This window comes from Mesoplodon mirus, assembly GCF_964341445.2.
Source record: "Mesoplodon mirus genome assembly, chromosome: 15".
Lineage (NCBI taxonomy): Eukaryota > Metazoa > Chordata > Mammalia > Artiodactyla > Ziphiidae > Mesoplodon > Mesoplodon mirus.
Window position 1 is genome coordinate 1,648,745 of NC_138991.1, and position 13,430 is coordinate 1,662,174.

At 65.7% G+C, this 13,430-nt stretch overlaps 1 protein-coding gene across 3 annotated transcripts in view; it reads left to right on the plus strand.

The window, feature by feature from the left end:
• Positions 1 to 13,430, plus strand: part of LAMA5 (laminin subunit alpha 5) — a 53,325-nt gene that overhangs the window by 774 nt on the left and 39,121 nt on the right. For all 3 annotated transcript variants that reach the window (XM_082600326.1, XM_082600327.1, XM_082600325.1), the window contains exon 2: positions 4,119 to 4,271. In XM_082600326.1, coding sequence (XP_082456452.1) covers positions 4,119 to 4,271 — 153 coding nt within the window. The remainder of the gene's footprint in view (positions 1 to 4,118; positions 4,272 to 13,430) is intronic.

Consider the following 13,430-nt stretch of genomic DNA (forward strand, 5'->3'; position numbering starts at 1 on the left):
CGGTGGCTGGCCGGAGGGGAGGGGCTGGTGCCTGGTCCCCGGCGGCCCCAAGTCCTGGGATCCCGGCGAGGGCGGGACTTGGCCTCCCCGGCCGGCTGCCTGTGGGATGGGGGCGGACCACTCCGCCTTCCCCCGGGACAGGCTGGAACCTGCTGGCGACGGGATGGGACGGGGATGGGGCGGGAGGGGCCAGACACAGCTCTCGCTCCCGCGGGTCTGGGGAGTCGGTGGGACCCTCAAGGTGGGAGGGGGACAAACGGAGAGATTTTTAACCGAGGATGGGAACACAGACCGGCTGCCGCTCAGCCTGGGGCGATAGGGTCTGCCCCGGAGGCTCCTTGCCACCCCGTGCTGGGCCCATCCTCCCACCCCTGCCAAACCTGAAGGAGAGTCTGGGGGCCCCAAGGCTGTTGTAACCTGAGCCTCAGCCTCCGGGGACTTGCTGCCACCTTCCCGGTAGGAGAGGCAGGGGGAGGGAGGAGGTAGTTGGAGAGTAGAGTGATGCGGTGGGTGATGAATGAGGGAGCCTCAGCTGGGGCCCCTTCCCTGCCGCCTGCCCCACCCCGCCCCCCAGGGAGGGAGGAGGGAGAGGGGGCCCTGGTGCAGCAGAGTCATCCAGGACAGAAATGTCACCTCCCCTCCCCGGGTTCCTGGACCCATGCTCTCCTCAACGTCCTGTACAGCTGAGCAGGAGGTCTCAAGCCCTCGTTTCAGGTGGGGAAACTGAGGCCTGTAAAGCCCCAAAGCCAGACCAGGATCTGGCTGGGGTGAGCGGGGGCGACCTGAGACCCCACTACGGGCCCTTAGTACCTCTGGGTGACATCAAAGGGGACGGGGGGGAGGAGTGGAGCTTGGGGGGGGGTCTCCAAAGCTGCTCAGAGCGCCTGGCTCAGCCCTGGCCACCCCGCCTAGATGCTCAGCTGGGATTCCTCAGCTAATCAGCCCAGGCGCCAAGCCATCTCCCTGTTGGAGAGAGGCTCCCTGTTGCCCACCTGTGCTGCCTGGCCCAGGCCCTTGAGGAGGGGCAGCTGCGTGGATCCCTGAGGGAGGGGCCATTCATTACCACCTCCCAGTGCTTAAAGGAGCAGCGCAGGAGCTGGTGGCCTGGGGTCAAAGGCCTTCTCCGTAGCTGTGTGGCTCCCCCCGCCCCAGCCTCAGGCTCCTCATCTGTAAAATGGGAACAACATGAGGGCCGGCCTCACCGAAGTTGTGAGCTTGGCCTGAAGGGCCGGGGAAGCTGTCCGTCACACGGTGACCACTTGGCAAGTGGCAGTGGCTGTGCGTTGCAAGCGAGGGGGCCCTGAGTGAGAACTTCAGCCCTGCCCTCCCAGCTCACAGTCTAGCAAGTTAGAGCTGAAGCTTCTCTTTGAAACTCTGTAGTGCTCAGCCATTGCACCCCTGTGCTGAGGCTGCCAGGGCAGAAAGACCAGCCAGAAAGACTGAAGGCCAACCTTAGTCAAGTTGCTGGACCTACTGGAGCCTCTGCCCTGTCCTCTTGGGGGATGGGATCTGCTCACCGCCCTGGCTTCCTGTTGGGTTGGTGTTTGGGCCTGGCCCACAGACGCTGGAGCTGAGTGGCCAGGCACACCTCTCTGTCCCAAGAGCCCAGTCTTGTGGGTGGGTCAGGGAGGATGTGGGCCCAAGGCTGCAGGCCAGCAGCTCCCAGGGCCCCCTGGGGGAGATAGGACAGAAGCTGGCCGGGGTCATGCCAACCGGGGGTGTGGGGTGAGCCCTGCTGGGCATCGGGGCAGCTAAGGCAGGCAGAGGGCACCTTGGGAGTCCGGCCCTGCGACTTCAGGTGGGCATCGGAGGAATTCTGGGCTGGCCCCAGCCCCGCAGGGTAAGTCGGGGGCTCGACTGCCAGCGTGGTGACTCACTGGGAGGGGAAGTCCTTATCACTGCTCCTTGCTTCCTCGCTCTGTTCCTGGCAGGACCCTCTGCAGCAGAGGGGCGGAGAGAGGCTGCTTTCCCCAGCCCCATCCGTCAGGCAGAGAGGTCGGCAGTGACCACGTCACTGAGCGGTCCCGCTGCGGCCTCATGGGGCGTAGAGTCATCTTCCCCTGATTCTCTGGGTGGACACGAGCAGACACGTCCCTTGGCTCCCTTGACCCTTGACCAAGGGAGCCTTCTTTGGAAGGCCCACCCCAGCCAGATGGCCCTACCCACCACCTCTGAGAAGCCTCCCAGCTCCGCCAGGCCCCGCACAGCCCACACGCACGTGCTTAGCGCTTGGTGAGCCCCTCTGAGCCCCTCCTCTGCCCACCCTCTGGCAGCTCCCACAGGTCTGGGAGCCAGAGCCCGGGTTCCAGTTTGGGGTTCAGCATTTGAGCTGGTAGTATGGCCTGCACGGATGGTGCCCCTTTTCTGGGTGTCCTCCATTGCTCCAGCCCCTCGGCATGGCACCTCTGGGTGGTGGCCTCAGGGACGCAGTTAAGAACGAGGCAGGTGCGCCTCCCCCCACCCCCCAGGAGGCAGGAAATGGAGAATTGCTGACAGCCAGACAGTTCCACGTCTCCTGTGGTAGAAGAAGTAAAGCACAGTGATGGGGCCGGAGTGGTCAGCTCAGCCTCTTGGGTGGTCTGGAGCTCTGGGGTTCTGCTGAGGAGGTGACAGCTGAGCTGGACGACAAGAGATCAGGGTGCCAAGGCCCCAGGCAGGAACAGAGTAGAGATAGGGTCAGCCAAAGCACCCAGCACAAGGGGTCCTGGGAGCCCTCTGGATGGGAGGCTCGGTGCCTGAGTCTGCTGCCTTCTGGTCTCTCCATCCTGGGCGCACCGTGGAAGCCAGGAGCACATGTGTCCGCGCCACGCATATGTGGAGGCTTGGGGGCTCTCTGTGGCTGCCGGGCCTGGGAGTGGGGCAGGGGATCTCCCACGCTCCCACCTCTGACTCCTAGGACAAGGTCTGGCCCCCTGGGAGGCTGGGAGGGGTGGAACGGCCGCATTTCCCAGACGTGGCCTCTCTGGGCCTCAAACAATGCCAAGTCTCCGAGGGCCGCCTTTGTGTGCAGAGGGACAGCAGGTCTGGTTTCCTCTGGGGTGGGAGGTTGGGCCTCCGCTGGGCCAGCAGCCAGGGCCCGGCTCTGCCTCTACCCCCACCCCCGAAGCTTTCAGCACCTACTCCTCCGCCACGGGGACAGCAGGCCAGGGTGGTGCCGGGAGCCCCCTCTTTCCCCCCAGAGGACAGGGCCCCGGCAGGTGGCTGGGCCATGACAGAAGCAGCTGCCAGGCCCCGTGTGGGATCCGTTAATCCTACAGTGGCCGAGGCAGGTGCCAGCATCGCCCCCACTCTTCACACTGGGGCACTGAGGCTCAGCTGCTGCTGTGACCTGGCCCAGTCCCAGGGCTCGGAAGTGGCACAGCCAGGAGGTCCAGGCCTCGTCTCCTGGCTGCCCACGTGCCTCAACTCGGGGGCCTGTCGCCACAGGCCGCCGAGATGGCTTAATTCCGCCTGTCTGGAGACCCTAATCCAGATGGCTCTGGGTGAGAGCCTGGTGGAGAGGTCTGGGGGATGAGCCAGTGGAGGTGGGGAGGGGCTCACATCGGGCTTGGGCCTTCCGGCTGTAGCCCCACCTTCCTTCCTCTTTAGGTCCCCCCCAGGCCCCATCCTGCAAGAGCCCTTCTGAAGCCCCCTGCAGTGGCTGGTGGTTGGGGGGCGGAGGTGGGCGAGAAACGTGTGACTTGCCCCTTGACCGGGCTCTTACCCCCTCAGCTCCAGCTACTTTGGCTTTCTTGCTGTTTACTCCTTGTTTGCTCTTCCTGCCCCAGGGCCTTTGCACAGCCAGCCCCTCTGCCTGGAGCACACCCCCACCTTATGGTGTAGGCCTCAGATGCCACCTCCTCAGGGAGGCCCGCCATGTTTTCCCACCTGCAGCGGGCACCCTGCTCCCTCCTTGCTCTCCTGTGTCCTCTGTAATGGGCGTGATCATCTCTCACATGAACCGTATCCCAAGTTGAGAATGTGTATTTGCTCTCAGTGTGTATTTGCAGGTGAATGAGTGACTGGCGCACAAGGGTCCACAGATTGGGGGTGCGGCCAGTGTGATGGGGTGGGAGGGTGACCAGAGGGCTAAAGGGTCCCACTCCTTCTTGTCCACCTGACCGCCCCCTCCCCTACAGGGCCAGTACTGCGACATCTGCACGGCTGCAAACAGCAACAGGGCGCACCCTGTGAGCAACGCCGTTGACGGCACAGAGCGCTGGTGGCAGAGCCCACCGCTGTCACGTGGCCTGGAGTACAATGAGGTCAACGTCACCCTGGACCTGGGCCAGGTAGAGTCCCTTTTTCGCCTGCTGCAGCCTGAGCCCTATGTCCCTGACCAAAGGGCTCACTGTGGGGCGAGGATCAGAAGGCGAGGTGTCCACCCAGAATGAGCTTGGGAGACTGGGCAGAGGCTGGGCACAGACGGGCTGCTGGTGGCAGGCCCATACAGACGGAGGCGTGGCGCTGGGCACCTTCCGTTTGTCTACTCAGCATCCTCGTGGTGCACAGGGAGAGAGGGGTGCCGGATGGGGGGCTTACCAGAGGTCACATGGAGAGTTAGGGTGAGGGGCGCTAAGGGGACAACATGGAGGTGGGGCTGAAATGCTGTGAGCCCTGGTGTTTACTCTGAGGAATTCCTCTGCAGGGAGCCAGGCTCCACTGGCGGGAGTGGGAGGGGCTCCAGGAATGCAGAGGAGGCCAGAGGAAGTGGACATTCCTAGGATACCTGTGCTGCAGAGGCCACCGAGGGGTTAGGTGTGCCCGCCCAGGCCCCTGCACAGGCAGGGGTGGGGGTGGGAGCCAGGCGTTTCCCAGTGACAAATGAGCCCCCCTTGGTGGGCCTGGGCTGCGTCCCACTCCCCATGTGACATTGTTAGGCGCCGGGCCTTGGTATCCTGGCCTGTGAAATGGGCCAACAGTGCCGATGCCTCCTTGGATGGGGTTGGCGGGGGCGGGGGGGTAGATGAGGCCAAGCCCGGAAGCAGCCAGCTCTGGGCCTGCCTGGGAGCTGGGCTACAAGGTCGATCCTGCTAGACCTCGCCTCCACCCCCTTCCCTGTTCATGGGGCCAGGGAAGGAGCACTAGACCGTGAGTCCAGGGGCCTGAGTCCAGGCCGGCTTTGCCGCAGTCCCCGTGTGTGACCTGGTGGTCTCTGCTCCTTGCTGAGCCTCCATCCCACTGTCATCCTGAGGGCATTCGAGGAGAGGTTGTGAAGCATCTCGGGTGAGCCTGGCTGGAGGGGCGGGCCCTGCGGGCAGGTTCAGGGGGCAGTGTTGGGTGCCTCTTGCCCCAGCCCGGAGGCCTGGCGGGCAGGTGGGCAGTGAGGGTGTGGGTTTGAGTCCCAGTAAGTGGCCGGGGATTTCCGGGGGGCCGTGGGTTATCTGTTAGGCCCCAGGAGGGGCTGCCCATCGCGGGCCCTGCCTGCAGCCCCGGCTCGGGGCTGGTGGTGCTGCCTGGACCAGGTCTGGGTGGGGCTGGGCCGATTTTGCTTCAGCTCACTGGGCTTTCACTGCATCTGCGCTCTCCTTCCCCCGGAGGCTGGGAGGGACCTCAGCAACCCTGTGTTCCCCCCCAGGTGCCCCTCTCTCTGGCACTGCCACGGGTGTGGGGGGGTGCCCATGGGAGGGGGAAAGGGAAGTGCATTCTGCCTCTGCCCCAGGGTCAGTCGGGGGAACTTGTGCTGAGCTGCTGGGCCCTTCTTGCCCCTCCTCTCCCGTGGACAAGCCTGGCCAGACTAGGGCAGGGCAAGGGCCCTTGCTGGGCGCACAATGGCCTCGTCTCCATGACAACCCCAGGGTGGCCCGGAGCAGGTGGGCACAGTGCCCTCCCTAGGTGCAGTGGATGGGGCCGAGGGGCAGCTCGGATGGCGCTCAGCTCCCCCTGGCTCTGTGGCCCCTGAGGCTCGGCGTCCATATGTAGGAAATGGGCCAGCGAGGTGGAGGCAGGCGGCACATCTGCTTTGTAGACTGGGCCTGGGCCGGGGAGAGGGTTTTACTGTGTACATCCTGCCCCTCCAAGCCGCAGTTTCCCCGACTGTAAAATGACGCAAGTGTAAAATGACTCAAATGACTTTGTAGACTGGGCCTGGGCCATTTCCAGCCCCGTTTGGGGGGGAGATTGACCCACCCATCCACCCAGCCATGCTTCCTCTCTCCCTGCCCCCCATCCATCCTTCCTTTTTGCCACCCACCCACCCACCCACCCACCCATCCATCCATCCACCCACCCATCCCCCAGCCCATCCCCCCATCCATCCACCCGCCCATCCACCCACCCATCCCCCACCCATCCACCCACCCATCCCCCAGCCCATCCATCCCCCAGCCCATCCCCCAGCCCATCCACCCATCCATCCACCCATCCATCCCCCAGCCCATCCTCCTGCCCATCCCCCAGCCCATCCACCCATCCATCCCCCAGTCCATCCCCCAGCCCATCCGCCCATCCATCCCCCAGCCCATCCCCCAGCCCACCCCCCTAACATCCATTCATCCACCAACGCTTCTTTCCATCTACTCAACCCTCCCTCCTCCCTCCTCTCTTCCTTCCCCCCTTTACTGACTTCCCAAAGCCCCATCTTGGTTGGGCCAGGGGGCTGCCAGCCTTGGTTGGAGTGGGAGCTGGTGAGCATGGGGGGTGCCCACCAGTGTGCTTCAGAGTTGGGTGGAGCGGAAGGGCCCGGTTTCCAGCTCCGTCGGCAAGAGAGCTCTCTTTCCCGGGCACGTTTCTGAGCCACTGTGGAATTTCAGGGGAGACTTCCGCATTCACCACCTTCCCTTTCGGAAAAGGAGCTTGTTGCCCCTTCCTCCCTTGGCCACTGTGCGACGACTGGGTCCCTTCAGGGTGCCCTGCTCACGGGGGTTGGGGACAGAGACCAGGTCCCGCGTTGGCCGAGGAGCCCCACGTGGGGTAGGCGGTAGGGCAGGACGGAGGTGGCATGGGCTGGAGCGCTGGGCGGGGGCGTCTCGGAGGAGTGAGCCCGACTTGTCCGGCCGGCCCTCATAGGGGCCCCGGGGTCTGTGTCCTCAGGTGCCCCCAGGTCTGGTGACGGCAGCAGCTGGGCCCTGAGGATGTCCCCGCGCAGGGCAGGACCCTCTGACCACAGTCCCTGGGGCAGATGGGGAGAGAGGCCGAGTGGGAGGGGCCTGGCTAAGCTAGTTCGACCCTGGGGGCTCCCTTGCTTTGGGGCTGGGCCACTGCTCGAGGCGCAGGTCCTGGGGTGGGGCTGGGGCTTCTGTGAGGAAGCGGGCTGAGGGGGCAGTGGGGCTGGGCACTCCCAGTGCAGCGGCTGCCAGGGGCCTTTGTTCTGGGAGCTGGAGCGGATGCCCTGAGAAAGCGGGGCGGGGCGGGGTGGGGCGATGGGGGCAGCTGGCCCTGGGCATCAGAAGGACTTCCTGCCCCGGGGAGGACAGAGAGGGCTGCGTGCAGCTCCTCCTCACCCCGGGGCGTGGAGCAGGGGCTGGTGGGGCCTGATCCCTGCGGCGTCCGCCTGTGCTGGGGCCTCGGAAGCCTGCTCGCCCTGTCTTCTGGTCACACCTCATCCTGTTCTGACCTTCCCCGTTCCAGGGTGGGTGAGGGCCGTTGGACCCTGTTCCCCGCATTCTGCAGGTGGAGAACCAGGCCCCAGGGGCAGAGAGCCGGCGGGACGGGCGTGCAGAGGTCTAGGGCTTCGCTCTTGCCCTGCTCACCACGTGGGTCTCGGCCAGGAACCCTCAGACCTGAGAGGACTGAGCTGTAGGTCTGAGGTTTGCGGGCTGCTGGCCTCGGAAGGGAGTTCTCCAGAGCGGGAAGTCTCCACGGCTGGTGACTGAGGGGACACTTGCCCGAGTCTCAGCAGTGGCCTGTCCTCCCGGGGGGCGCAGCGGGTTCTCGCTTCTCTCCTGCGTCCTGCCTGCCTCAGGCTCCCCATCGCGGAGCCTCACCCGTCCACGTAGCCCGGTGGCCTTAAGGAGCTGGGCAGGGTTAGGGCTGGCCCTGGGGGGCGTCCCGCACCCTCTCCAGACACCCGCTTCCTGGCCTGGCCGTGGGGAGGGGCTCTCACCAGCAGCCCCTGCCCCTCACCTGCAGGCCGCAGCCCTCATTCCCCAGATGCAGGTGAGGAATGCAGATCCCCTGCCGACTGAGGGCTGTGTTTTCTCCTTGCGCCCTGGGTGGGGCGGCGGCCCCTTGTCCCAGCCCTGAGAGGCTGGGGCTGGAGGGGAGTGGCCTGGAGACCAGGTTGGGGGGTACAGCGGGGGCGGAGGGGGTGAGGTGCAGAGCGGAGCTGGGCTGGCAGTGGAGCGTAGGCTGGGGGAGTTGGGTATGAGGCCAGAAAGTGTTGGTTGGGGAACTCTAGAAATGCCAGGGTCGGGGGTCTGCCCTCCCTGGGGGATGGCAGGGGGCGGGGGGTGCCAGCTGCCCCCCAGCGCGTGGGGGTGTGCGCAGCACCTGGGGAGACAGCGCCAGTGTGGAGGAGAGGCCTGGCTTGGCAGGGCCAGGCCGTCTGCGCCTCGGTTCCCTCCTCTAGGTGCGGGCGCAGAGAGCACCTGCTGGGGCCTTGGCGCCGCGCTGAGGGTCCCGGACGTGCTGGCTGTTTTGCGGCTGGGGTGCCCCGTGCAGGTCCGCCCTGCCCGCCCCGGTTCTGGGCCACGCACCCTCCAAGCTGGCCCGCTCAGGGCTCCCCGGGCAGGCCTCCTGGTCCTGGCGTGCCCGCCAGTCTGTTGGGTTATGAGGTCATGGTCACTGGCCTGGCTGTCCAGACCTAGCTGGGCGCTCGGCCACGCGGCCAGTGCCCCAGGAGGGTCAGTGGGTGGCTTGAGGGAAGTGGCAGGAGGTGTGGCTGGGCTGGCCAGGCTCTAGCTGCAGTGCCCGGCAGCCAGGACAGGTGCAGGGGCTGGGCCGGACGTGGCCCCTTGAGCTGGGCTCCCGCGGAGGAGAGAGCGGGGCGTCCGGGATGGCCTCCCCACCGAGGGTCCTCGGGCCGGCACAGGCCCCACCTCTCCTCGTGGGAACCACGAGACCCTGCCTCTCTCTGCTTGTCGCTTTGCTCGGAGGACGCGGGGCCAGAGGGGCCACCCGTGCCTGGGGCTGGGGGCCGTTCGTCCTCGGTCCCCTGGCCATCCTGGCACACTCGTCTGCTCACACTGGGCACACACAGACACCCCTGCCACCCCACACTGACTCCCCCAGGCTCTGGTGGCCCCCAAGGCTTCTGTTCTCTGTCTGTTTTTTATTTTATTTCTTTATTTATTTTTGGCTGTGTTAGGTCTTTGTTGCGCAGGCTTTCTCTAGTCGCGGCGAGCGGAGGCTACTCTTCGCTGCAGTGCGCGGGCCCCTCATTGCAGTGGCCTGTCTTATGGAGCGCGGGCTCTAGGCGCACGGGCCTCAGCAGTTGTGGCTCGCAGGCTCAGCAGTTGTGGTTCGCGGGCTCCAGAACACAGGCTCAGTAGTTGTGGCACACGGGCTTAGCTGCTCCGCGGCATGTGGGATCCTCCCAGACCAGGGCTTGAATCCGTGTCCCCTGCATTGGCAGGTGGATTCCTAACCACTGCGCCACCAGGGAAGCCCCCTCTGTCTGCTTTTAAACAAATGCCGTGGTATTGGTTTCTGGCCATACAGCTCACACCTGAGACTAAACTGTTTGGGTGTCGGGGTCCCTGTGGGATAAACTCCACTTCCTGCGGCCTGGGACTGCCCATCTGGCCTGACCTGGGCCAGGCTGTAGGAGGATGGGGTGGGGGCAGGGCCTAAAAACCCCCCTTCAAGGCAGGGGGCCCAAGACAGCCCCTGGGCAGTCGGTGGGGGGGTCTCTGAATCCCCCCAGGCCCAGCTCCGTTGAGGTGCTGGGCCACGTGGGCATTTGCCCTTCACCCTAGCTGGTGGGCTCCTGCAGAGCCATCGGAGCCCTTCCACCCCCACCCAGCCCCTGAAAGTCCCCCTGCCCTGCTCTGCACACCGGTGTGCTGGGCTCCCGGCCCCGCAGTCGGGGTCTCTGGGGCCTGTGCCCACCCTCTCTACATTTCAACGTTTTATTTTTCTTTCCGGCAGTGGCTCTTCCACTCCAGGAGTTGCATCCACATGTGGCCTGTTTTCAGGCTCCCGTTGTGTGGGTGGCCATTCTTATTTACCCAGTTGGGGGCCCCAGTAGACACGCCTGCCCGGCCAGCCCCCCTGCTGCAGCGTTCCTCTTTATCAAGGCTTCCAGATGGGGTCTCTGCAGAGAGGGCAAACCTGGGGGTGCCGGGTCAACTGGATTCAGCACACAGGGCCCCAAAGGCCAGCCCAGCAGTCTGGGGCGGGGGGTCCAGGAGGGTGGGGAGCCGGCCCGGACGCCTTGCCTAGGAGGGGCTTCCTGCCACCGCCCAGCCACGGCCTGGGACCCTGGCCCGTCCCCGGGAATCGGCACGGGGCCCTGCTTCCTGCAGGGCCAGGGCTGAGTCACAGGCTGCCTGGTGATTCATGCCGCCTGGCCCAGCGGTTGGGGGCTGGGCCTCTCCTTCCCCAGGCCCGAAATGGGCCGGGGCAGAGGGGACGTGCGCTGGCCCTGATGACCTTGTTCTCCCAGGGGCTCCAGCCCCAGCCCAATCCCTGGGACGTGGGTGTCTGAGCTCAGGAGGCTGCCGACCAGCTGTCACCTCCTGCACTGCCATCCCTGGGGCTACAGAGACCCTCACGGGGTCTGCAGCACGAGTTACCTCTCTAGCCCTCCCTGTATGTCCTGACTCCAGCCCCGCCCATGTTCACTCCCCACCCTACACCTCTGCCTCTGGGCACCAGTGTGTGTGGTGCGGCTCTGGGTGGTGCCTCTGCGGCATCCCTGCCAGGTGGCTGCCAGCTTCTGCTGGCCTCTTCCCTTTCAAGACTTTCAGAGCCTTCACACCATTTTGAAAGGGCCAGAACCCTGAGCCCTGGTCTCTGACTTCTGTGTTTGTCCCACTGCCCCATGCCCACCTAGGGCCATCTAGCCACTGAGGCCTGAGACCCACCCAGGGCCCCCAGCTCTGGCCCCAGGGCTCTGCAGCCTCCTGCCACCCCCCCGCCAGGCAGCGGACACGGGGCGGATCCCCTCCTGGCGAGCCCTGGCCCTCCGAGGTCAGGCTGCATGTGGGGGCCATCAGGGGAGCCGTGGCCGAGAGGCGGGCCCGGCTGCTGTCCTGGAGATGTGCCTGCCCCAGAATAGCCAGATTTTTAAAAATAACTCAGGAGGCTTTTGTTTGGCTTTTGCTTTAAAAGACTTTTTTTCCTTTTGTACAGAACTCTGTAGCAGCGGGAAAGGTCAGCCGGTGTTGGCAGCCGAGTGGAGCCGAGCGGGCAGGGGCGGCATGGGCAGGGCCGTGTCCAGGGAGGCCAGGGGTCTGCTCCTGCTCCCGGGTGGTGCCCAGCGTGGCTGTGTGGCCCTGGGAACCAGGACCAGGTCGGGGACAGATGGGGAGAGCTGAGCACATGCCTTCCCGTCACTCCAGCCTGGGCCGGGGCCCCTGTGTGACAGCCAGATGACCAGGTGGACAGATGGACAGGAGGCAAGGGTCTTCCTTGGAGCGCACCCAGCGTGCCGGCCTGGGGGCGGAAGTTTCCATACTGCCCGAGTCCTGCCCGATTAGCATCTCCGAGTCAATATTTGTGCAAGTGCTCTCAGCTGGGAAAAATGCGACCGGCCTGTCGACCTGGGGGAGGGACAGAGCTGGCCAGCGGAGGGTGCAGCCTGGTGGCCTCAGGGAAAGGCGGGGGTGGGCCCCAGGGGGCTTGGCGGGAGGCTTTAATCTCCTTGGGGGCCTTCCATGCGGGCCGTGCTGCCGCCCCCAGAGCAGCCTATGTCCACTGCACACCCAGGCCCCCCACGCCGCCATGCCCCCCTTTCTCACAAAGACCCCTCCTGGCACAGGGGCCATCTAGATCCCCAGGGCTCCCTGGAATGCCTGAGAGTTGGCCAAATTGCCTGCCGGGTGTAGGGTCCATCTCCCCAGAGGCTTGAGCCCCTCCCCTGGCTGGGCAGGGCCAAGTGGAAGGTGACCTCAGGGCCTGGCAGTGGGTGAATCGGCCCTCACTCCCCCCAGCACCCAGGGAAAGGCCATTCTTGGCCTGACTTGGGCCCCTCCCTGTAAACTCCAGGCCTTCCGGGAAGGGCAGGACTCAGAATGGGCGTGTCTCAGGGTCCCAGGACCTTATGCCCCCTGCCCCCCGCCCCACCCTGCCATGCCTGGATTCTTAGCAGGCTGGCCTCCTGAGGGATGGGGCCATGAGGTGTACATGCTCCCTCCACTGTCCCTCGAGGGGGTCATCACAGCGGCTTCAGGCTGACCAGGGGTAGGGGGTGCCTGTGTGCCTTGGGCGGCCCTGGAGGGGTTCCCCACTCTGCCCCATGTGGCCATAGGCTCGGGGCCTGGCTAGCTGACCGAAGAGCAGCTGGTCCCGGGCAGAAGTCCAGAGCAGTGGACACCAGAAGGGAACCTGCTCCCCTGGGCTGGGCAGGGCCCCAGTGAGGGGACGGCGGGCGGCTGGAGGCGTGACGTTGCCCTCAAGGCTGGTGGGCAGTTCAGAGCCCACCTAGGGGTGCCCCTGTGAGCAGGTCTGGCATGGGGGTGTGGGCTGGGGGTCTCCAACGGGGGCAAAGGCGCCGTCCACGGATGGCGTGCTCACTAGCTGTGTCTCTGCCCCTCGTCTGGGGCCCCCACTCTCCGTGTGCAGGGTGGGTGCCCAGGTCTCCCACTGGCCCTGCCCGGCTTTCCTTGGAGCGCAAACTTCACGCACAGAGACCAGCCTGGACGATGGCCCCGTCTTCGGCTTTGGGGCGGGGGAGGGGTTCACTGGCCCTCAGAGCTGTTGAGGTCTGGAAACCACAATCCCTACCCGGTGGTCACCACGTGGGGCAAGCTGAGGCTGGGTGGGCGTCAGGGTGCTGCCCCCAGAGGTGTGTGCGGGGTGCACAGCCGACATGCGCTCTGCTCACGTGCCCACCCTCTCTGGGGTCTCAGTGGCTCATCATCGAGGCCACAGGCCGGGCAGGTGCTTCCGCCTGAGCCCATGGGCTGTTCTCAGTGGCCCCAGAGCCCTTTCCTCGGGCCTGTGCCAGGTGGGGCTGGGGGCCCCAAGGCTAAGACCTGCCAGGCTGCAGGGCCAGGGGGCAGTCAGCCAAGGAGGGGCCCCACCAAGCCCCCAGGGGCACAGGACATGGGGACATCCAGGGATGCTGACCTCTGGCCAGGAGGAGAAGAGAGACGAGGGATGGGCCCCTCCCTGGGAGTGAGGTCAGGCCGAGACCCAGGGAGAGAGCAGCAGGTGGGCCCTGGGGGGTTCCGGACGCCTCTGGAAGAGCAGCCTCCCCGCTGCCTGGCCAGGTGCCCCCCCGACAGGCCGGGGCTGGGTTGGCAGAATTTCCCCGCGCCAGCTTTGGGAGGGCCCGTTTTCGTCTGTCTCCCCGCTGGGGGCTCCTGACAGTGGTAGGCAGAGTCCGGGCCCTGGTTGCTCCATGC